The sequence below is a fragment of the Bufo gargarizans genome, chromosome 3, assembly GCF_014858855.1.
Source record: "Bufo gargarizans isolate SCDJY-AF-19 chromosome 3, ASM1485885v1, whole genome shotgun sequence".
NCBI classification, from domain to species: Eukaryota; Metazoa; Chordata; class Amphibia; order Anura; family Bufonidae; genus Bufo; species Bufo gargarizans.
In genome coordinates this window covers 63,875,935-63,901,551 of record NC_058082.1, presented here as the reverse complement: position 1 = coordinate 63,901,551, position 25,617 = coordinate 63,875,935, and the positions used below count along the sequence as shown (strand labels likewise).

Sequence of the window (25,617 nt, the reverse complement as noted above, 5' to 3'; positions counted from 1 at the left end):
CATTGTTTTAAACATACTGACCTGGAGAATAAAGGTAACAAGTCAGTTTTACCACACAGGGAATGCAATAACCACCCCCCCCCCAAAAAAAAATTGCGCTACATGTGGACATAGCCTATTTTACATTTAAATGGGTTGTCCAACCTAGGCGCCAACCCCTATTGTCCTAACGTAAACTAAAACATACTAATTTGTCTATAGTCCCTCCATGTCCCATTCCTGACCACTTCCGCTGCTTGAACAGTACATCACAGCAGTGAAGTACTGTGGGATGGGACTGCTGAGACCAATGATTGTCCACAGTGGTCACGGTTCAAACCACTCCCTGGTACTCCATGGGAATGGGTTGCAGAAGTGTGGACATGGCAGGACCATGGACAAGAACAGAAAAAACATGCCTCTGATTCTTCCTTGCTGGTGTAGGCAATAATGATTTGTGCGCACGGTGACTTTAATAATTTAGCGGTCCATAGTTCAGTGCAATGTGAAGAAATTAAGAAATAGTTATATACTTTTCTCATTTAATGAACTTGGAGGAGTTTCACATACCTTCATGTCTGGCTCGCGTTCAGACTGGAATTGATTTTTTCATTAGTCTTTAGACGTGTCGTTTTTACAGTGCACTCCTTTAATTACTGGAAAATCAATTGATTTTGTTTGCACAAATTTGTACTGACTTCTCTATGATTCTTTTTTTTTCTAGGGAACATGCCAGCCAATGATTGCCAGAAAAAAGAGGGCTTATCTACAGGGAGGAGCCACCCCACTAGTGAAATAGGGGCTGAGTATCAAAGTCAGAGGATGGAGAACCTACCCGAGAGCAAGACCATGGGAGGAAAAAAGTCTGCATCCCCTCCATGTGAACTCGGTAAGGTTTTAGTTAAAGGGGTTCTCCTGGAATTAAGAAACTACTTAAATATTATTTTATTATAAATATATTCCCAAATACCTTTCATTAGTTATAATGACTCTTTTTGTCCGGGGAGCAATCATTAGGAGAAATAAAATGGCTGCTGTCCTATTAGTAGACACAGAACCTGTCCTAATCACACAGAGGACAAGTTACTTCACAACACTGAGCTAAAGAGTTGCTTCATCCTCCTCTCTTCTTTACTTGTCAGGGATTAAGATCCAGAATATAGTTAAGTAGTATCTTCCGCTGAATCTCTGTAGGAATGAAGGAGACATGAAGTACAGAGAGGAGGTGGGTATGTGGCAGCAGCACTTGTATGCAGTCTCCATTACCACAGCCCCACATTTACCAAAGTCTGTCCTGTCCATCCTCTCTGTACTTCATGCCTTGTCATGAACTTCATTCCCACAAATGTTCATATAAAGTTTTTATCAGCTGTATTTATAATCCCTGACAAACAGAGCAGAGAGGAGGCTGAGGCAGCTCTTTAGCTCAGTGTTGTGAAGTAACTTGCCCTCCTGTGTGATTAGGACAGGTTTTGTGTGCACCAATAGGACAGTAACCATTTTATTTCCCCTGATGATTGCTCCCTAGACAAACGAGCCAATATAACTAATGAAAGGTATTTGGGAATATATTTATAATAGAGTAATATTTAAGTATTTTCATTTTCTTGTCTGAGAACCCCTTTAAGGATCAGGATGTAGTTAGCGCTGTGATTTTCTACATTTTTAATGCAGGTAAAGGAAGGCGCTTTTTGGCATGTGTCTGGTCAGTGGAAGTCATTGTATATTCCTTATTGCACAGGCTGATGCCCATATTGTTCACCATGGGTAACAACAATGGTTGTCATAGACATAAGATAGATAATTAATTGGGGTCTGATGAGAATGAGAATGGGGGTCCCATGTCAACCATTTGAAGAAAGTGCCCATGAATCACACACACAGCTGATCCGTTCAAACTCTGTGGGACTGCCTGAGGTAGGTGAATGCTGTGCTTGGCTATCTTCAGCAGTCCCATAGACTTTGAATGGCATGACAGTGCACATCAACCATTACTTCAATCAAACTGCGACACTGGACCCCTTTTTCTTCTGATCAGAAGTTGTTCCAGCAGTCAAATCCCCACTGATCAGAAACTTATCCCCTATCATGTGTTGGAGCAACACCCGTTACTTGGTTTTCACATCAGAGACAACCCCTTCCTGTTTGGAGTCGCTGCAGCCAGTGTCGAACTGGGGTACTTAGGGTCCACCAGTGTAACAATCTGGGGGCCCACCTTAGGGCTCCTGCACACTAACTTATTTTTTTCCATGTCTGTACCGTTCACTATACTTCAATGGGGCCGCATAAAAAAAAAGATTCCGTGTGCATTCTGTGTCTGTATGTCTGCATGGCCGTTCTGAAAAATAATAGAACATATCTGTAATCCCAAAAATAATAGGACAAGGATAGTACTGTTCTATTAGAGGCTGGCTGTTCTGTTCCGCATAATGTGGAATGCACACACCCGGTATCCGTGTTTTTCGGATCCGCAATTTGCAGCCTGCAAAACATCCAAATGGCAGACATTCACAGCAAAATGCACAAACATAGATGTGGCAGAATTTACACATATCTGGATATCCTGCACTTAAGTTAGTCAGAAACAAGACACATGCAGCGCACACCAATCACTCACTGGACACATGTGGTACACAAGACACTTCTACATGGCTCACATGCCACTGATGCATATGTCACATGCTGCACATACACCACTGATACATAGATCATATATAGCACACACAAATCACACATAGGAAACGTGCAATGCACACACCAAGACATTTATGCATAAGGGGTTAAAGGGGTTGTCTCACTTCAGCAATTGGCATTTATCATGTAGAGAAAGTTAATACAAGGCACTTACTAATGTATTGTGATTGTCCATATCGCCTCTTTTCCATCACATTATACACAGCAGGTATCCGTGGTTCTGACCACTTTGCAATACTGCAGCGGTGGCCATACTTACACACTATAGGTAAAGGTGTTGGCCTATGAGCACTTCTATCCTTTCCTTATAGTGTGTAAGTACGGCCACCACTGCTGGATTACACAGTGGTAATAACCACGGATACGTGCTGTGTATAATGTGATGGAAGTGCCTTGTATTAACTGCATAATAAATGCCATTTACTGAAGTGAGACAAACCCTTTAACCCCTTTAAGCATAAATGTCTGGCATGAAATTTACCAAATCTTAACCTCCTCATTTTGTACATAATCTACATTATAATTAAAAGGGTTGTCCTACCATAATGACCTATTGCCTATCTACAGGATAGGTGGTAAATATCAGACTGCTGGAACACCCACTGATCATGAAAAAAGGGGTCCTGAGACAGTTAATTACATTACCACCAATCTATATACACAAGGGTGTTAAGACCATGTTCCCTTGATCATGGGGTTCCCAGCAGTCAGACCCCCACCAATCATACACTTATCACCTGTCGTGTCATAGCTGTTGGACCTTTTTCACATTCTCTATCCTTAAAGGTTTTATTTGGGTGTAAAAAAATAAAATAAAATTTAAAATAAAAAATCTGGCCCAAAATATGTGTCAAACTAAAATAGAAATGATCGCCTGTTAAAGGGCCTGTGTCCATTTTTCTAGTTATCCTCTATCCACAGGATCGGGGATAACTAAGTGATCCGTGGGGGTCTGAACGCTGGAGCCCCCACTGATCCCCCTTCTTGACTGAGTGGCAGGTCGAGCATATGCCCCGCCTCTCCATACATTCTCTATGGGGTCGCTAGAGAGTACAGCGCTGGCTATTTCCAGTAGTCCCAAAGAGAATAAATGGAGCAGCAGGGCATATGTGTGGCCTGCCACACCGTCAAAAAGAGGGAACAGGACCCGTTCCTGGGATCAGTGGGGGTGGTGTGGAGAGGATAACTTGAAAACCTGGACAACCCCTTTAAATCCTCCATCACCAGTATCTCTTTACATGGCAGCAGTGATGCCTGTAAATACGGAATATCATCAATACCGCCATGTAAACCATACATGTCAATACTGGAGAATGTGACGCACTGTGCAGAATTTTTCATGCATAAATCCAACCCCCTTTGCAGGTCATAACCTTTAACAATACCCAAGCAAAGGTGCTAGAGGAGCAACGTGAGCAAAGGGCACAAACGGAGGGTCATAAGTGAAGCAGAAACAGGGTCACCTGAGGCAGGGTAATAGTGGGGATCCTGGAGCAGGGGTAACTGGAGAAGAGGCAATATTAGCGGTGCATTTAGAGTGGAGGCATCTGGAGCTGGGGCATTTATGGGGGTACACCTAAAGCAGAGGCATTAAGGTCGCCTGAGGCAGGGTAATAGTGGTGATCCTGGATCAGAGGTATAAGGGGTGCATTTAGATTAGAGGGGGCATCTGGAGCTGTGGCACTAATGGGGGTGCACCTAAAGCAGAGGCATTAGGGAGACCTAGGGCAGAGTCCCCCCAATGCCACACATACGCAGATCTGAGTCTACTATAAACAAATCCCCTATTTCCCCCTTACAGTCTCCTACAGCTCACTACTGTCACACACCTGAGAAATCAGCCCAGCACCGCAGACGAGTCCTTCTCTCCAGCAACCACAGTTTTCTGACAGGAGGATGTCCAGACATGTTTTCTCCTCCTTCACTGCCAGCAGCCCGGGAAGTTTAGAAGATACTGGGGCATCACTGTGCAATACTGCCACCTAGTGGCTACAATAATTATCTCTCCTGAGAAACAAGAGAAATAATTACTCCTCCGTCTTATCTCTGGGCGCAGGAGACTGGGGGCCAGTCCAAGCCTGGCTGCAGCTATCAGCAGAGCACCGTGAGATCCAGCTCCCATGACACCGCTGATTTTGCCAGGGGTGGGCCAGAGTTTAGGAGAATTTAAAGAATTTGAAGATTCTGGGTTGAACCCACAACAACAGGAGCCTCATAACTCTAGAGTATTGAAAGTCTGGGATGTATAGGAGGAGCACAGTGCAAAGAGGCTTTTAGAGTTTCCATTGTAGTCAACGGCTATTATATAAATTCCTATGCACTGAGCTCCACCTAGTGGTGGCTTCAGGCAAACCATTTTATGATACACTATATGAGGGCAACTGCAGACATAGAGCTGTATGGGGGAAATGTTTCCATGTATCTATGCTTAGTCTCGCATAGAAATCAGTTAAAGTGACTGAGGTGGAGGATGACCTTTTTTTTTTTTTAAACATTTTTTTAAATGTAAAATTTCTTCTGCTAAATAAGAAAGTGGTAAATTCCCCAAAAATCTAGGGAGTCACTTTTTGCTTGTCTCGTTCCCAGGTGTGACGCACACGTACTAGGAAATGTGGTGTTACCATGCACATACCATTCATTTTATACAGGAATTTTCACCTTAGATCTTATAGCAGCATACAAATCCCTCTCTTGACGGCAAATGTTTTCTTCTGAGAGGTTGATCTTTTTGACACCACTGATCTTTCCTTTAAAATAGAGGAGCTGAGTTGGAACTACAAAGAATAATGTAGTGAAGAGCAATTTCAAATCCAGTTGGTGTGAAACCACTGTGCCAAGCAACGGGTTTGACTTTGGGCTAGTTCTGACAGTCCCCTGGCAGTTGCCCTGGTTCACACCCTTTAACCCCTATACAGGGAGCTGGTATTTGCTGCAGGGCATCCACCAGAGTGCTACTTCTTGGAATAATCACGGTGTGGTTGGCTGCTGTCCCACAGTGATCAGAGACACTGGTGCGAAGCACCGAGGGATCGGGCAATGCACATAGTCAGGAAACAGGTAGAGGTCAGGACTGGCAGAGTTCGTGCAAACCCATGAAACAATCCAAAGGGCAGGGGAACAGAACAGTGAACAGGCACAGGTCAGGTGCACAGGCAGACAAATGCATTATAGCATTCTTTGCAAGCTAGAGAGACCTAGCAAGATCTTTAGAGACCAATTGCTCAGGCAAGGAAATGAGGTCAGCAACATATCTACTGTATTTTTCGCCCTATATGACGCACCGGCCTATAAGACGCACCTAGGTTGTTGAGGAGGAAAATAAGAATGATATTTTTTTAACCAAAAGGTGTGCTTTTAGTGGGTTTTGAACTAATGGTGGTCTGTGGGGGATCTGTGGATGGCACTGTTATGGGGGATCTGTGGATGGCACTGTTATGGGGGATCTGTGGATGGCACTGTTATGGGGGATCTGTGGATGGCACTGTTATGGGGGCATCTGTGGGTGGCACTGTTATGGGGGCATCTGTGGGTGGCACTGTTATGGGGGGAATCTGTGGATGGCACTGTTATGGGGGATCTGTGGATGGCACTGCTATGGGGTGGGGGATCTGTGGATGGCACTGTTATGGGGGATCTGTGGATGGCACTGTTATGGGGGATCTGTGGATGGCACTGTTATGGGGGCATCTGTGGGTGGCACTGTTATGTGGGATCTGTGGGTGGCACTGTTATGGGGGCATCTGTGGGTGGCACTGTTATGTGGGATCTGTGGATGGCACTGTTATGGGGGGAATCTGTGGATGGCACTGTTATGGGGGATCTGTGGATGGCACTGCTATGGGGTGGGGGATCTGTGGATGGCACTGTTATGGGGGGAATCTGTGGATGACACTGCTATATATGTGTCATCCACAGATCCCCCTCATAACAGTGTCCCCCAATACACCGGCCCTCTGCTCACTGCAGTATTTCTAGACATTAATCCTTAACCTGTTAATACGTCTAACTAACGCTGCGCTCTCCCCTGTTCCTTTGTATCCCCAGTATTCATACAGCACTTACGAACAAGCTTCCATAGCAGGCAGAGCGGACGGCAGCAGTAACGTCACTCACTGATGTTTTGCGCCTGTTCCTCCCACTTTATGAATGAAGCAGGCGCACGACGTCAGTGAGTGACGTTACTGCTGCCGTCCGCTCTGCCCGCTATGGAAGCTTGTTAGTAAGTGCTGTACTGATACAGGGGAACAGGAGAGAGCGCAGCTTTAGTTAGACTTATTAACAGGTTAAGGATTAATGTCTAGAAATACTGCGGTGAGCGGCGGGGCCCGGTGTAAGAGTACAGTGACTGCACCGGGCCCCGCCCCTAGTTCCGGACTCCAGCTCTTCCTCTCTCCCCGCTCATACATCGCAGGCTGCGATGTAAAATGGAAGCATTCGCCCCATAAGACGCAGGGGCATTTCCCCCCCACTTTTTTGGGGGGGAAAAAGTGCATCTTATGGGGCGAAAAATACGGTATATAGAAGAAGCTGATTAAGAATAGCTAATTGACCATTGGGAACAGTCTTGCAGCAGCTCACAGAGCAGGAGGTTAACCCTTGCAGTACTGCAACTGAGGTGAGATACAGTGAACAATGGTCCTAATTCACACATAGGAAGCCGATGCCTGTGCGCAAGGGACACAGCCACGAACTGCCATTGAAACAATATGTACACAGGGAACTGTACATTATACAAGGTAAATACTTGAGCATAGGGTTGAGAGCTGTGTTTTATAACAATGCAAACATTCCATACGTCATAGAGGTGCCGATTTACAGAAAGACTTCAGCTGTTAAAGAGGGTACCAGTTCTATGTAACTAAAGCTTAAAAGGGATTTCCAGGAAAACATTAAAAAAGTGCGAATACCTTTACTGATCCCCACCTGCTTTTGTCCTTAGTTTCACACTACCGGCAGGAGTTCGGGCAGAGAAAAGCCTGCCGGGGGCTTACTGGATTTAACATTGCTGGATGGTACCGGAATGTTAACCATTAACTATAATGTGGTCCAGCGGAGATTCAGCCGCTTGGCAAATATGCTGGGATTCGGCCAGACAAATGCCGCTGCGGCTGAACACCCGGCCGTAGGTGTAGAAGAAGCCTTAGTATTCCAAAGCATTATAACCTGATGAAGATAATACCTAAAAAAAAAAAAGCAGGGCCGCTCGCTTTTTTACCTTTCATCTTAATCAAGGATGGAGAAAGGAGCAGGAGTTCCACCATTTCAGTCATCTACCACGCTTTCCAGGGTTAATAGGTGCCTGTATTAACTGCGTAACTCTATTTGTTGAGCATTACTAATTACGTGTCTGAAGGTGTTGCTTTCCCCTCTACACTGTGGATCGCCTTTTGGTTACAGTAAAGCATTATGGTCCGTCAGGGCAATACTTTGTTAGACCCTCAGTTGCTCGTGATCACCCACTTCCTCTGTCAAACTTGTTAGATAACCCATCAGAGGTGCAACATCCATGAGGTGAGTTGAGCCTCTTGCCTCAGTCAGTGCTCAACCTGAACTCCGGGGTGGAGGGGGACGCAATTGAACCTCTAGCCCTGCACTCCTGCAGAGTTCTCTATGCACTTGCATCTTTGGGGATACACTTAGATGTACACAGGAGCTGTTGAAGGACTTTATGAAAGGAAGGAGGAGAAGTCTGTAAGTGTATGTGTATATCAACACTGCTCGGTGACACTTCTCCTGTCCTGTATACTGGGTGTAATCCTCAGTACCTGATCTTATTCTGTATATATGGACACTGCACAGTACCACTTCTGTCCTGTATACCGAGTGCAATTCTCAGTATCTGCTATTATTCTGTATATATATACAGGTCCTTCTAAAAAAATTAGCATATTGTGATAAAGTTCATTATTTTCTGTAATGTACTGATAAACATTAGACTTTCATATATTTTAGATTCATTACACACAACTGAAGTAGTTCAAGCCTTTTATTGTTTTAATATTGATGATTTTGGCATACAGCTCATGAAAACCCAAAATTCCTATCTAAAAAAATTAGCATATTTCATCCGACCAATAAAAGAAAAGTGTTTTTAATACAAAAAAGTCAACCTTCAAATAATTATGTTCAGTTATGCACTCAATACTTGGTCGGGAATCCTTTTGCAGAAATGACTGCTTCAATGCGGCGTGGCATGGAGGCAATCAGCCTGTGGCACTGCTGAGGTGTTATGGAGGCCCAGGATGCTTCGATAGCGGCCTTAAGCTCATCCAGAGTGTTGGGTCTTGCGTCTCTCAACTTTCTCTTCCCAATATCCCACAGATTCTCTATGGGGTTCAGGTCAGGAGAGTTGGCAGGCCAATTGAGCACAGTAATACCATGGTCAGTAAACCATTTACCAGTGGTTTTGGCACTGTGAGCAGGTGCCAGGTCGTGCTGAAAAATGAAATCTTCATCTCCATAAAGCTTTTCAGCAGATGGAAGCATGAAGTGCTCAAAAATCTCCTGATAGCTAGCTGCATTGACCCTGCCCTTGATAAAACACAGTGGACCAACACCAGCAGCTGACATGCCACCCCAGACCATCACTGATGGGGGTACGTGACACTGGACTTCAGGCATTTTGGCATTTCCCTCTCCCCAGTCTTCCTCCAGACTCCAGCACCTTGATTTCCGAATGACATGCAAAATTTGCTTTCATCCGAAAAAAGTACTTTGGACCACTGAGCAACAGTCCAGTGCTGCTTCTCTGTAGCCCAGGTCAGGCGCTTCTGCCGCTGTTTCTGGTTCAAAAGTGGCTTGACCTGGGGAATGCGGCACCTGTAGCCCATTTCCTGCACACGCCTGTACACGGTGGCTCTGGATGCTTCTACTCCAGACTCAGTCCACTGCTTCCGCAGGTCCCCCAAGGTCTGGAATCGGTCTTTCTCCACAATCTTCCTCAGGGTCCGGTCACCTCTTCTCGTTGTGCAGCGTTTTCTGCCACACTTTTTCCTTCCCACAGACTTCCCACTGAGGTGCCTTGATACAGCACTCTGGGAACAGCCTATTCGTTCAGAAATTTCTTTCTGTATCTTACCCTCCTGCTTGAGGGTGTCAATGATGGCCTTCTGGACAGCAGTCAGGTCGGCAGTCTTACCCATGATTGCGGTTTTGAGTAATGAACCAGGCTGGGAGTTTTTAAAAGCCTCAGGAATCTTTTGCAGGTGTTTAGAGTTGATTCAGATGATTAGGTTAATAGCTTGTTTAGAGAACCTTTTCATGATATGCTAATTTTTTTAGATAGGAATTTGGGGTTTGCATGAGCTGTATGCCAAAATCATCAATATTAAAACAATAAAAGGCTTGAACTACTTCAGTTGGTGTGTAATGAATCTAAAATATATGAAAGTCTAATGTTTATCAGTACATTACAGAAAATAATGAACTTTATCACAATATGCTATTTTTTTTAGAAGGACCTGTAAATATATATACACTGCACAGTACCACTTCTCATGTCCTGTATCCTGGGTGTAATTCTCAGTATCTGCTATTATTGAAGGACCTGTAAATATATATACACTGCACAGTACCACTTCTCATGTCCTGTATCCTGGGTGTAATTCTCAGTATCTGCTATTATTCTGTATACACTCACCTAAAGAATTATTAGGAACACCATACTAATACGGTGTTGGACCCCCTTTTGCCTTCAGAACTGCCTTAATTCTACGTGGCATTGATTCAACAAGGTGCTGACAGCATTCTTTAGAAATGTTGGCCCATATTGATAGGATAGCATCTTGCAGTTGATGGAGATTTGAGGGATGCACATCCAGGGCACGAAGCTCCCGTTCCACCACATCCCAAAGATGCTCTATTGGGTTGAGATCTGGTGACTGTGGGGCCATTTTAGTACAGTGAACTCATTGTCATGTTCAAGAAACCAATGTGAAATGATTCGAGCTTTGTGACATGGTGCATTATCCTGCTGGAAGTAGCCATCAGAGGATGGGTACATGGTGGTCATGAAGGGATGGACATGGTCAGAAACAATGCTCAGGTAGCCCGTGGCATTTAAACGATGGCCAATTGGCACTAAGGGGCCTAAAGTGTGCCCAGAAAACATCCCCCACACCATTACACCACCACCAGCAGCCTGCACAGTGGTAACAAGGCATGATGGATACATGTTCTCATTCTGTTTACGCCAAATTCGGACTCTACCATCTGAATGTCTCAACAGAAATCGAGACTCATCAGACCAGGCAACATTTTTCCAGTCTTCAACAGTCCAATTTTGGTGAGCTCGTGCAAATTGTAGCCTCTTTTTCCTATTTGTAGTGGAGATTAGTGGTACCCGGTGGGGTCTTCTGCTGCTGTAGCCCGACCGCCTCTAGGTTGTGCGTGTTGTGGCTTCACAAATGCTTTGCTGTATACCTCGGTTGTAACGAGTGGTTATTTCAGTCAACGTTGCTCTTCTATCAGCTTGAATCAGTCGGCCCATTCTCCTCGGACCTCTAGCATCAACAAGGCATTTTCGCCCACAGGACTGCAGCATACTGGATGTTTTTCCCTTTTCACACCATTCTTTGTAAACCCTAGAAATGGTTGTGCGTGAAAATCCCAGTAACTGAGCAGATTGTGAAATACTCAGACCGCCCCGTCTGGCACCAACAACCATGCCACGCTCAAAATTGCTTAAATCACCTTTCTTTCCCATTCTGACATTCAGTTTGGAGTTCAGGAGATTGTCTTGACCAGGACCACAACCCTACATGCATTGAAGCAACTGCCATGTGATTGGTTGACTAGATAATCACATTAATGAGAAATAGAACAGGTGTTCCTAATAATTCTTTAGGTGAGTGTATATGGACACTGCACAGTACCACTTCTCCTGTCCTGTATACTGGGGGTAATTCTCAGTATCTGCTCTTATTTTGTATATATGGACACTGCACAGTACCACTTCTCCTGTCCTGTATACTGGGTGTAATTCTCAGTGTCTGCCCTTATTCTGTATATATGGACACTGCACAGTACCACTTCTCCTGTCCTATATACTGGGTGTAATTCTCAGTGTCTGCCCTTATTCTGTATATACAGGGAGTGCAGAATTATTAGGCAAGTTGTATTTTTGAGGATTAATTTTATTATTGAACAACAACCATGTTCTCAATGAACCCCAAAAACTCATTAATATCAAAGCTGAATATTTTTGGAAGTAGTTTTTAGTTTGTTTTTAGTTTTAGCTATTTTAGGGGGATATCTGTGTGTGCAGGTGACTATTACTGTGTTTAATTATTAGGCAACTTGACAAAAAACAAATATATACCCATTTCAATTATTTATTTTTACCAGTGAAACCAATATAACATCTCAACATTCACAAATATACATTTCTGACATTCAAAAACAAAAACAAATCAGTGACCAATATAGCCACCTTTCTTTGCAAGGACACTCAAAGGCCTGCCATCCATGGATTCTGTCAGTGTTTTGATCTGTTCACCATCAACATTGCGTGCAGCAGCAACCACAGCCTCCCAGACACTGTTCAGAGAGGTGTACTGTTTTCCCTCCTTGTAAATCTCACATTTGATGATGGACCACAGGTTCTCAATGGGGTTCAGATCAGGTGAACAAGGAGGCCATGTCATTAGATTTTCTTCTTTTATACCCTTTCTTGCCAGCCACGCTGTGGAGTACTTGGACGCGTGTGATGGAGCATTGTCCTGCATGAAAATCATGTTTTTCTTGAAGGATGCAGACTTCTTCCTGTACCACTGCTTGAAGAAGGTGTCTTCCAGAAACTGGCAGTAGGACTGGGAGTTGAGCTTGACTCCATGCTCAACCCGAAAAGGCCCCACAAGCTCATCTTTGATGATACCAGCCCAAACCAGTACTCCACCTCCACCTTGCTGGCGTCTGAGTCGGACTGGAGCTCTCTGCCCTTTACCAATCCAGCCACGGGCCCATCAAGACTCACTCTCATTTCATCAGTCCATAAAACCTTAGAAAAATCAGTCTTGAGATATTTCTTGGCCCAGTCTTGACGTTTCAGCTTGTGTGTCTTGTTCAGTGGTGGTCGTCTTTCAGCCTTTCTTACCTTGGCCATGTCTCTGAGTATTGCACACCTTGTGCTTTTGGGCACTCCAGTGATGTTGCAGCTCTGAAATATGGCCAAACTGGTGGCAAGTGGCATCTTGGCAGCTGCACGCTTGACTTTTCTCAGTTCATGGGAAGTTATTTTGCGCCTTGGTTTTTCCACACGCTTCTTGCGACCCTGTTGACTATTTTGAATGAAACGCTTGATTGTTCGATGATCACGCTTCAGAAGCTTTGCAATTTTAAGAGTGCTGCATCCCTCTGCAAGATATCTCACTATTTTTGACTTTTCTGAGCCTGTCAAGTCCTTCTTTTGACCCATTTTGCCAAAGGAAAGGAAGTTGCCTAATAATTATGCACACCTGATATAGGGTGTTGATGTCATTAGACCACACCCCTTCTCATCACAGAGATGCACATCACCTAATATGCTTAATTGGTAGTAGGCTTTCGAGCCTATACAGCTTGGAGTAAGACAACATGCATAAAGAGGATGATGTGGTCAAAATACTCATTTGCCTAATAATTCTGCACTCCCTGTATGGACACTGCACAGTACTACTTCTCCTGTCCTGTATACTGGGGGTAATTCTCAGTATCTGCTCTTATTCTGTATATATGGACACTGCACAGTACCACTTCTCCTGTCCTGTATACTGGGTGTAATTCTCTTCCCATTAAGCTACATTCACACAACTGTATGAACGAGTCCGCATCCGTTCCGCAACCCATTCATTTTTATGGGGCCGCTAAAGATGCGGACAACACACTTTGTGCTGTCCGCATCCGTTGCTCCATGCCGCAATTACGGACAAGAATAGGCATTTTCTATGACAGCCGCGGCATGTGTGGTCCGCAAATTGCGGAACACACATGGGCCGGTGTCCGTGTTTTGCGGATCCGCAAAACACCATGTTCGTGTGAATGTAGCCTTATGCCCACTAGTATGCAGTAGGTGTAGGGAGTGAGGCGCTGCCTGTACTCACTTCTCCCTGATCTTCTCCAGGCTCGCGCTTCACTATCCTGACTGTACACAGCGTCAGGACGTAGTGAGCGCACTATGACCTGACATTGTACGCAGGTCATGTCGTAGTTTTATTCCGGCCGCCTCTCGGCATGTTTGCTGTGCTGCCGCCGGAACTCCAGCCCGTCATTACAGTCAATGGGGCCGTAGAGGTAGTCCGGGGACACGCGTGCACTAGCGGCAGCACGGATCCGACATACTGTTCACCCACCGGAACAGCCTGCCGGAGTTCCGTGCCGCTAGTTTGAAGGTACCCTAACAGAATACTGGCAATGTGCAAAGAAATCCCACATGTGTAGTAATTAAAAAGAGGTAGAAAAACCTTTCCAGTATAGAAAAGTAAATGCAGACCACTGAGCAGTACCCCCAACATATGCTCCACCTGTATCCTCCTCCAGGATGGATGCGACTGTCACGTATTTTATTCCATTGTGTTCATAGAAATGAACTGTATGGAGATTGTTACTGCTGCAGTCAAGAGGCCCTCTGCCTGCACTACCACCACTTGCCAGCAGAGGGCTTCTCCTTCAGGTAACGTGGTGTTCGCCACTCATCCTTCCGGGGCACGTCACCGTGGGCAGGACTCTTCGGTGACACACTGGCGGACTTTGCCATGGAAACCGCGAGGTGACCCGTCTGTGAGCAGCGGCAGCGGCGGTGCGGGAAGGTAAGCGGTGGCGGGAAGTCTCTTCCGGGTAGGGATTGTTGTGACGGCGCCGGTCACATGGTGTGCGTCTTCTGTGCATCCGGCCGCACGGGCATGTGACCGGTGTGTGCAGGCTCCGGTGCCCGCGGGTGTCCTTGTCACAATGCTGGTCGCCACCACTGGAAATCTAGGAGAATAATAATGTGATGTGATGTGTGTTCCCTACACACTGTACAGTTCTAGGGCTCATTTATATGGCCGTATGGTTCTGCGCCCGTGCTGCTGGCCGCAAATAGCGCTTTGCAATACGCACCATGTGAATGAATCCCGTATTTTGGTGAGGACCCATTGGCTTGAATGTGTCTGCAATCCGCCACATATAGACGTCAGGACGAAAGTCCACGGAAGCGATTAGGAGTGTTTCCGTGGGCTTCCGATCCGTGCGTCCGCTTTGCTGGAGATAGGACATGTTCTATCATTTGTGGTATTTTGGGGATCACGGCCCCATTCAAGTCGGTGGGTCCGCACCGCAATACGCGATTCACGCGCACCGCAGTACAGGCACTGTGGCCGTACGGTCGTGTGAATGAGCCCTAAAGGTTACCTAGCGCCTCACAAAGCTCATTGTGTATGAAGTGTAGCGGGACGCCCCGCAAGGTGACTACTGCTGTCTTATGTTCAGAGGGGACCCATCACCTGACATGTCACCCCCCTGTCATAACAATTCTGGAACATCTATTCTTATGACTGAGATGAGCCATTCCGCTATTATTCCTTCTAGAATTTCTGAAGGTCCAGATGAGGCTGTGTCTGACACTATCCAGTCAGTGCTGCCATTGTCAGATTGTGCAGGGACAGACCCCTGGTAACACCCATCTGGACCGCCAATGGAAGCTGACTTCTAGTAGGAACAATAAAGGAATGGCACATCATAAGTATAGATACTGCAGATACATGAGGAATGCAAGTAGTAACTAAGGCCTCTTTCACACGGCCGTAGTGCTCCCGTGGCTGCATACGGCGGTTCCACAATACACGGGGCACAGGCCGTGTGCATTCCGCATCACGGATGTGGACCCATTCACTTGGATGGGTCCGCAAATCCGGATATGCGGTGCGGAACGGAAGCATGCCTCTGTGGGCTTCCAATCCGTGCTTCCGTTCTGCAAAAAAATAGAACTTGTTCTATCTTTTTGCTAAATGGACGGATCACGGACCCATTCAAGTTGAATCGGTCTGGATCCGTCCCGGCCGCCGCATGGATGTTGCCCGTGCATTGGGGACCGCAAATTGCACGGAATGGAACCGCAACGGCCTTATCCAGTACATTCCAGAACTCTAAGGGTTACATAGGATCATCATTCAGTATAATGCTATGTGACCCCGGCAGTGCTGGGAGGTCAGGGCGGGTGCTGCCCTGCGAGTCTGAGAGAGGCCTAAGGGCGCCGTCACATGCTGCAGATTTTGTTGAAGAATTTTCTGAAAATGAAAATCAGTTCCTTGTCAGTGAGGCAGCAAGCGCGTGGATATTCTGCAACCAAATCCGCAGTGTGCGAAGGTTTTGTCATCGACGGCCTGTCATCAGTATCTGATTGGTGGGGGTCCCACTCCAGGAACCCGCCAATCAGCTATTTGAAAAAGCCAAAATGTGTTTTTTTTTCATGGATCTGTAAGAAAAGTCCTCTGTGGTGCACGATGGACTCAGAGCAGTGTGTGAATGCTGGATTGTGGATCATTATATGGCTGTGTGCATGATTCCTTTGGCCAGCTTCTCACAGCAGTAGTACAGCTATGTACTTGCAGTCCACCTCGGCAGTTTTCTGCTGATATGTGACGATCAGCCCTGACATCTCGCCCAGTACACAGTGACCTGTCCACCGGTACGTTTATCTACGATTTGGGCAAAGTCTCGTTCATGTTATTTTTTTTTTTTTTTAGTAGTTTTGTTGCGTTGATAGCGGATTATTACCGTCACACAGTGAAGGATGCCTATAGGAATATGGTTGGTGGGGCACCTTGTGTGTGACCTGGTAGTGCCGCCATACAGCTACCTATATATCATTAAACCAAAAGGTAACGGTCTTCTTCATAAAATCCTACAAAGTGGGAACAATGACTTGAACACAAAGTCTTAGAAAGATATAAGACGCTTAACCAAACAGATCCTCAGATAAGAAGAGATGGCGGAGATGTGGCTCCAGGTACTGTGCACCTTTACCAGGATATTCCAGTAGGTAAGAGCTATCCTCTAGCCCAGGGATCAGCGACCTTCTGCACTCCAGCTGCTGTGAAACTACAACTCCCAGCATGCAAGCATGCTCAGGTTTTCTTACAGCTCCCATAGAAATGAATGGAGCATCCTGGGAGTTGTAGTTTCAGAACAACTGGAGTGCCGGAGGTTGCTGATCGCCCTAGCTGAAATGACCGGCGCGGCCGGTTGTACATGCACGCGGATGCTCCATTCATTTCTATGGGAGTTCCGGAGATGGGGGAGCGCTGTACTTCGCTATATCCGGAACTCCCATAGAAATAAATGGAGCATCCGCGTGCATGTACAACCGGCCGCGCCGGTCATTCCAGGTGAGCAGCAGGGGGTACGGGGCCCCCGTTCTCGTGATCGGTGGGGTCACAATGGTATGACCCCCACCGATCTGATAGTTACAGGATAGGGGATAACTTTTGTCTACCAGAATACCCCTTTAATTATTTTCGATGTGCACAGACCATTGCTGGAGTTTTTTTTTGTTTTCTGTCACATCTTTTTGAAATCTATTATATCTTTTAATAGTTTGAGTTTTGTGTGACTGGGTACTGGTGGGGGATAGTTGTGGTCAATGGAACAGGTGTGATGGTGCCCGCCGACTGGCTTATGTGCATGAAGATGACATTCAGGGAAGTGAGGATCAAACATGTTGAATGTCAGCAGGCCCGATCCTGTGTCTTCACATCACTAGTAGTGTCAGGCAATGCCTGTTTCTTTCCATTGAGGGCACATGCACACTCAGCCGAACCGAGCATGCATGGGCTGTGTCTGCTATAAAAGCTCAGCCGAAGAGACCGCACACAGGTCGGACCCCTCCCCGACCATCGCCCATCTCTGTATGCCCAGACATCATAGAGGGACGTGCCCCCCTCAGGACACCCCACCAGAGATCACACTGGAAGGATAAAAGTACTCCTCTTAGCATTTTTTGTGAGGTGCCAAGGAGGAGTATGAAATTTATAGTAATTCAAGTAAATAATACTTAGCTGCGCAGGACATTGAGGTCGCTTTGTATCGCATTTTCTACACCTGTAACTTTTTATATTTCCATCTTTTTGATGGCTAGTTTTTTTGTGGGGTGAGCTGTAGCTTTTATTGGTACCATTTTGCAGTATATAAGACTTCTTGATCAATTTTTATTCATTTTTTTCCGTGGGGGCGAGGTGACCAAAAAGGCAAATCCGCCATTAATTTTTTTTTTCCCATTACTGCGTTCACCGGAATGATTTTTAAAAATGGTTTAATAGTTCAGATGTTTTCAGATGCGGCGATACCAATATTTATATTTCTTATTTTTGTATGTAAAATTGGGAAAGTGGGATTTGGATTTTTTATATTTTATGTTTTCTTTATATATTTTTAAAAACATTTTTAGTTACTATTAGAGTACTTTCACACTGGCGTTTTTGTTTTCCGGTATTGAGTCCCGCTTGGTTAGATGAATTGATTCTTACAAATAGATTCGCTCATCTCTAGTTACTATAACTTTTAGTCCCCTAGCCGGGGAATTGAGCATGTGATCATCTGATCTCTTATACTACTATACTATTGCAGTCTGTGGGATTTGTACTTCCTATTAACCCCTTCAGCCACTATGTACCTGTACATCATTGTGGCTGAGGGGATGTATGGAGCGGGCTGCTGTGCTGAGCCTGCCCCATACGTGGAGGGTGCCGACTGTATAACACAGCAGACACCTGGTTGCAATGACCAGGATCAGCGATGTCGAACCTGGTCATTTAACCCCTCAGATACCATGGTCAATTGACATCCCAGCACCTGTGGAGTGGGGGCTCCCTCTGCCTTCCGATCGGAGCCCCCGCAGCATGACAGCTTGGGGCCTGCTGAAGGTTCCCAGGCCTTTAAGGCCTCATGCACACAGCCGTTGCCCACCGTGGCTGTATTGCGGCCCGCAAAACAACGGGTCTGCAATATGCGGGCACTGGCCGTGTGCTCCCCGTTCACTTGAATGGGTCTGCGGACCAGAGGCATGGAACCCCATGGAAGCACTACGGAGTGATTTTGTTGTGTTTCTATCCATGCCTCCACACCGCAAAAAAATAGAACATGTTCTATTTTTTTGCTGTGCGGACGGATTACTGACCCATTCAAGTTGAATGGGTCTCCATCCGTCCCGGCCGTCGCACGGACGCTGCCTGTGCATTTGCGACTGCAAATTGCGGTCCCCAATGCACGGAATGGCTGCGTGTATGAGGCCTAAAGGCTGTGCATGAGACACAGCTTAGCAGACAGAGCAGCAAAATCCCATTCACCATAATAGTTCTCTATTGCAATAAAATAAATGTCTGACAGCCGTAACTTTTTTTTTTTTATATATATATTTTTTTTATATGTAATAAAACCAAGTTTGGTATCGATCATAATTATATTGAGCTGTGGAATAAGGACCTCATGTCCTTTTTAGAGTACAGTGAATGCTGTGATGTCAAAACCCAAAGAACCTTGTAGGAAATTTTTTGTTTATTTTTTTTCAAGTTCACCCCACAAAAAATCCCCCCCACCGAATCTTTAAGGGGTTCTAGAGCAAGGCCTCATGCACATGAACGTTGTTTTGGTCAGCATCTGAGCCGCAGTTTTTGCGGCTTGGATGCGGACCCACTTCAATGGGGCCGCAAAAAATGCAGACAGCACTCCGTGTGCTATCCGTATGTCCGTTCCGTAGCCCCGCAAAAAAAATAAAAAATAACATGTCCTATCCGTTTTGCTGACAAAGATAGGCATTGTTCCAATGGATCCGTAAAAACAAAACAAACGGATGCCGTTTTTTTGCAGATCCGCAATTTGCAGACCGCAAAACACATACGGTCGTGTGCATGTAGCCTAAGAGCTCATTCACACGAACGTGTGATGCCTGTTGCCGTATTGCGGACCCTGTTTGCGGATCCGCAATACACGGGCACCGCTTCGTGGCCATTCTGCAACACGGATGTGGACCCATTCATTTTAATGGGTCCGCAAATCCAGAGATGTAGAACGGAACACTATGGAAGCACTACGGAGTGTGCTCTATCTTTTTGCGGAATGGGAGGATCGCGGACCCATTCAAGTGAATGGGACTGCAATTCCCATGCGGACCGCAATTTGTAGTCCGCAGCACGGGCTTCACACGTTCATGTGAATGAGCCCTTTACACAGAAAAGTAAGTAACACTAGCATTGAAACATGGCCTCCTCCAGCACAGATCTGTCGGCCTCCCCCTATGTTTAGACTGATGGGTAGTGTCAGGCCTCTTCTCCCAGCCGGAATATCACAGATACAAGCAGGGCCCCCGGCCTCATTAGTATTCCCTTCAGTGCAATGGATACTAAGGAGGTCGGGTTGGGGAGGGTGCCTCTTCCAGTAGTCGGACTGAACTACAGCTGCAGTTAACAGAATTGCATTGAACTGAATGCATTCATTTGGACTGCAGCTGTAGTTCAATAGTTAAAATCAATCAGTCACGCTACAAAATGTCGCAGTGTAGCCCTAGCCTGCTACTGAAGAAATGAACAGGTCTGCATCCTGAATTGAACCCCAGCCCTTCTGTATGGCAGGACGAAGAGTTACCATTACACTACATAACTGTTGGAAGTGCCGAATTTTCTGTGCTTAAAAGGGTGTTCCGAGATTAGACCCCCACCTATCAGAATCTGATTAGTAGGGGTCTTACACCCAGGACCCCCACAGATCAGCTGTTCGAGAAGGCCGCGATGCTCCAGTGAGTGCGGCGGGACTGAGCTGCGTCTAGGTCACATGACCAATGAATTAGCCGTCACTAGAGATAAGCGAATTTTATCTATTTTGAAATTCCTTCATGCTTCGTTTGGTGGTAAAAGCAGAATTGCGTTATGAATTGCGTTACCATGGACCATAGCTCTAAATGTCTTTAGAGGCATTCCGTTATTCATTCCGTCATAATAGAAGTCTATGAGCTGCAAAACGGATCCGTCCCATTTCCGTTATGGAGGAGAGGACTCCCCTGCCTAATGGAAACCGGACAGATCCGTTTTGCAGCCCATAGACTTCTACTATGACAGAATAAATAACGGAATGCCTCTAAAGACATTCCGTCGTAGAATTGCGTTATAGTCCGTGGCAACAGAATCCATAACACAATTCAGATTTTACCACCAAACGAAGCGTGAACGAATTTCATAACATGAAATTCCCTCATCTCTAGCCAGCACTGGCCTAGGAAAAGCAGAGAGAAGGCCGTGACGCTGTTGCAGACCCTCGCCTATCAGATACTGATGTTCTAGCCTAAGGCCCCTTTCACACGGGCGAGTTTTCCGTGCGGGTGCGATGCGTGCGGTGAACGCATTGCACCCGCACTGAATCCTGACCCATTCATTTCTATGGGGCTGTGCACACGAGCGGTGATTTTCACGCATCACTTGTGCGTTGCGTGAAAATCGCAGCATGCTCCTCTTTGTGCGTTTTTCACGTAACGCAGGCCCTATAGAAATGAATGGGGTTGCGTGAAAATCGCATGCATCCGCAAGCAAGTGCGGATGCGGTGCGATTTTCACGCATGGGTTCTAGGTGACAGTCTATTCACTGTATTATTTTCCCTTATAACATGGTTATAAGGGAAAATAATAGCATTCTGAATACAGAATGCTTAGTATAATAGTGCTGGAAGGGTTAAAAATAATAAAAAAGTTAACTCACCTTCTCCTCTTGTTCGCGTAGAGGCCGGTCTGTTCTTTAGCTGTGGGCTGAAGGACCTTTGATGACGTCAGATCACATGCTCCATCACCATGGTGATGGACCATGTGATTGGAGCATGTGATCTGACAGTCACCTCAGGTCATTCAGTCCACAGCTAAAGAACAGACCGGGATCTACGCTAACAAGAGGAGAAGGTGAGTTAACTTTTTTTATTATTTTTAACCCTTCCAGCACTATTATACTAAGCATTCTGTAGTCAGAATGCTATTATTTTCCCTTATAACCATGTTATAAGGGAAAATAATACAATCTTCAGAACATCAATCCCAAGCCCGAACTTCTGTGAAGAAGTTCGGGTCTGGGTACCAAACATGCGTGATTTTTCTCACGCGAGTGCAAAACGCATTACACTGTTTTGCACTCGCGCGGAAAAATCGCGCATTTTCCCGCAACGCACCCGCCTCTTATCCGGGCAAAAAACATGACGCCCGTGTGAAAGAGGCCTAAGGATAGGTCATTAGTATGAAAATCTCAGAAAACCCCTTTAAGCTATTTTCTTCACAGGTATAACACTAAATAAATAACCTATTACTTAATTGAAGGGAAATATCTGTAAAGCGCTGCGAAAAATGTCAGCGCTATATAAGTGAGTAAAAGAAACACAAAATTTGCCAGTTATCAATCACAATAAATAATGTTTTCACTATATTGTACGGGGATACCAAACACTGTTTTGTGATATTTTATACTGTGGTACCTACAAAAACGTTAATGGTCTTTGCTTTCTTATTTTTTAAGTAACAATAACTTTGCAGAAAATTGTAACTTTTGCCATAAAAGGAAAAAGCTGAAAAGTACAAATTCTATTTTTGTGCCATAACTTTTCGTATAGGCCCCTTTCACATAAGCGTGTTTTCCCGCATGGGTGCAATGCGTGACGTGAACACACAGCACCCGCACTGAATCCTGACACATTACTTTCACTCATCAGTTCTGTGTTGCATGAAAAATGCAGCATGTTCTATATTCTGCGTTTGCAGCCCTGACCCCATTGAAATGAATGGGGCTTCATTGAAAAATGCATTGCATCCAGAAGCAAGCGCGTTTTTTACTGATGGTTGCTAAGAGTTTTCTTTCACGTGCGTGAAAAACGCATCAATGCGCATTTCATCCACGCGAAAAAAACGGAACAACTGAAGGCAATCGCAAACAAAACTGACTGAACCTCCTTGCGAAACGGTGCGAGTTTTTCTGATTGCACCCTGAACGCATCCGGACCTAATCCGTATAGTTCGTGTGCAAGAGGCCTTAAGCTTATTTCATAGATCCCAGTGAGAACTGAAGCGCAGACTTTCTGTACAGTAGACGGCTGCCTTACCCACTCCCCTATAGAAAAACTCTGCTTTGCAGTCGCATGAACTCGCGTTGGCGATAATCTTGCAGTGTAATACTGCCGCTTGTTCATTGGGCAGTTCTTATTTTTAAGCACACTTAAAAATTAGTACTTGCTGGTGGCGGATCATGCTGTCTAATAACGATCTGCCGCCGGCAAACCATTAGACAGTATGGGGAAGAGCAATGGCATAGCGATCGCTCCTCCCCATGCTGCAGAGGAGATCGCTGCATGTAATAGCAGTGGTCTCCTCCGCTAGCGAGCAGGCGATTGCTGGGAGGAAACCCTTCCCACCTGACAATCGCTTGCTCAATCGGCCTGTGTAATACAGGCTTTACAAGCCTTGCCATTCCTAGGCTGTAGACGTGATGTGCTAGAGAATCAACACAGTGGAAAATGTCACATGACCTTGATATAGTGCAGGAAAACGGGGCATTACAGGTAACCAATCACTATTAGTAAGTGATAACGAGTGTGGTTTCCTGTCAATTGATGGTGAAAATAAAAGGAAAGGAATTCCCCTTTAAGGTCTGCATCAGGCATTAACAGGCAGTTTGTTATGGCAGGCCTGGGAGCCTTACTAAACTGTCCTGTCAACCATTCCTGTGATTTCGCTGCGAGGGAGTCCCTTCCTAAGGGGTTAAATGACTGGGACCAGTGTCCTCTCCGATCCCGGTTGTCAGCTATATTACGCAGCCGACACATGTCGGGTATGCTGAGCCTGCCCCATTTCACTGCCTACTACCATTATACGCAAATGCCGTACAGTTATGTCGTTTTCCAGTAAAGGGGGTTATCCAAAGTCTAACGCGTGTCCCCCAATGCCTGGGCCCTTATATAGATTATACTTACCCCGCTCCCTGTCGCCCGCGTCACTCCTGATCACCACACTGCCGCCGCGGCATCTGCATGGCGGAGAGGATGGAGAGTCTCAGAACGGAGAGCGACTGTGTACGAGCGGCTCCTGTTCCGGCAGACCAGGACGGCCATTTGTTTAAATATTTGTTCCCCTTTCGAAATTCCCACTGGGAGCAAACAATGAAGGTTCCTATTGTTTGACAGAAAGAAGAGCTCTTGAAATCCCTGAGAAATTAGTACAGAAAGTATATGGGAAATTGTATATCTTTTTCATTATATAGAAAATTATATTCTCTGAAGGAATACCATATACATGACGTATACTTGGAGTAGTAGTGGTTATCCTGTGTGTATTTGCAGTGCAGATATCCGAGGAGTGACTTTTATCTCCTCAGTTTATTGTGTTACCAAATTTGCTTTAGGCTTTTATAGATTACGACATAAAGACATGGGAAGAAGCAAAGCATGTTCCTTCAGTCCAGGGCAGTTTAGTGCTTGGAGTCCTGATATTACCCCCTTACCTGACCGTGGGGACAATAATCTGTCCATATACAGGGTTCAAGGTGGCCGTACACATTACATGACTGCAGGCCGAACCCCCTGATTTCAGAGGGACCGGCCCATCATCCAATATGTATGAAGGTGTCTCCACTCCCCCAATCCTTTGTTCTCATGCCGCCAAGACTGGCAGTGGCTTATTCTCTTCTCCCTATTGAGAACGCATGCTCAGCCAAGCTGAGTGGGGATAGGGGCTTGGGAGGAATAGCCATCAGCCAAATGAGTCTTCGCCCTACAATTATCTATGGTTAGGGTCACATTCCGTTTTTCTGTTGCATTATATGATCAGAAAAAACGAATTACCGGATACGACATGTTCTTGCAGCTCCTGCGCATGACTGATCTCCTCCACTATAATGGGGTCCATCATTCAGCTGGACAAGACACCTCTTCATGAAGCTGTCATTTGTCCTATTTTTCTGGAATCTACAACAGCATCTCTGTGAAAAAAAGCTGGAGGTGTATGGCCACTTTTTGGCAATGTAAGGGCTCGTGCACACGACTGCATGTATTTTGCGGTCCGCAAAACACATATCCGTGTGACATCCCTATTGCATTTGTTTTTTATTTTGAGGATCCATTGTAGCAATGCCTATCCTTGTCCGAAAAACGGACAAGAATAGCACATGTTCAGTTTTTTTGCAGAGCGGACATACAGAGTCATTTCCGTTTTTTTCGGGCTGACCCGTTGAAGTGAATAGTTCTGCATACAGGCTGCAAAAAAAAAAAGGAACGGACACGGACAAAAAATAAGTTTGTGTGCATGGGATGTCTAACCTCCGGCACTCCAGCTGTGGTAAAACTACGACTCCCAAAATGCACTCTTTCTTGGCTGTTCTTAGAACTCCATAGAAATGAATAGAGCATGCTGGGAGTCGTAGTTTCGGAGTGTCGGAGGTTAGCCATCACTGAACTAGGCTAATGCTGTCTGCATGTTTCAGTCTGGTCATTGGGAATGGTGAGAAGTTACCTGGTAGATGTTAATGGGCACAGGGATGTCACAGCACAGGGATAATGGGCACACGGATGTCACAGCACAGGGATAATGGGCACACGGATGTCACAGCACAGGGATAATGGGCACACGGATTTCGCAGCACAGGGATAATGGGCACAGGGATGTCACAGCACGGGGATAATGGGCACAGCGATGTCACAGCACAGGGATAATGGGCACAGCGATGTCACAGCACAGGGATAATGGGCACAGCCATGTCACAGCACAGGGTTAATGGGCACAGCCATGTCACAGCACAGGGTTAATGGGCACAGCCATGTCACAGCACAGGGTTAATGGGCACAGCCATGTCACAGCACAGGGTTAATGGGCACAGCCATGTCACAGCACAGGGTTAATGGGCACAGCCATGTCACAGCACAGGGTTAATGGGCACAGCCATGTCACAGCACAGGGTTAATGGGCACAGCCATGTCACAGC

General features: G+C 45.8%; 1 protein-coding gene across 3 annotated transcripts in view; it reads left to right on the top strand.

Annotated features, from left to right (window-relative positions):
• Positions 1-25,617, top strand: part of SLC11A2 (solute carrier family 11 member 2) — a 172,613-nt gene that overhangs the window by 82,199 nt on the left and 64,797 nt on the right. For 2 of the 3 annotated variants that reach the window (XM_044286051.1, XM_044286050.1), the window contains exon 2: positions 704-868. In XM_044286051.1, the coding sequence (XP_044141986.1) occupies positions 709-868 (160 nt within the window). In that variant the 5' untranslated portion in view covers positions 704-708. Of the gene's footprint in view, positions 1-703; positions 869-14,124; positions 14,457-25,617 lie in introns of those variants that run through there. The other variant, XM_044286052.1, reaches the window with a different exon arrangement.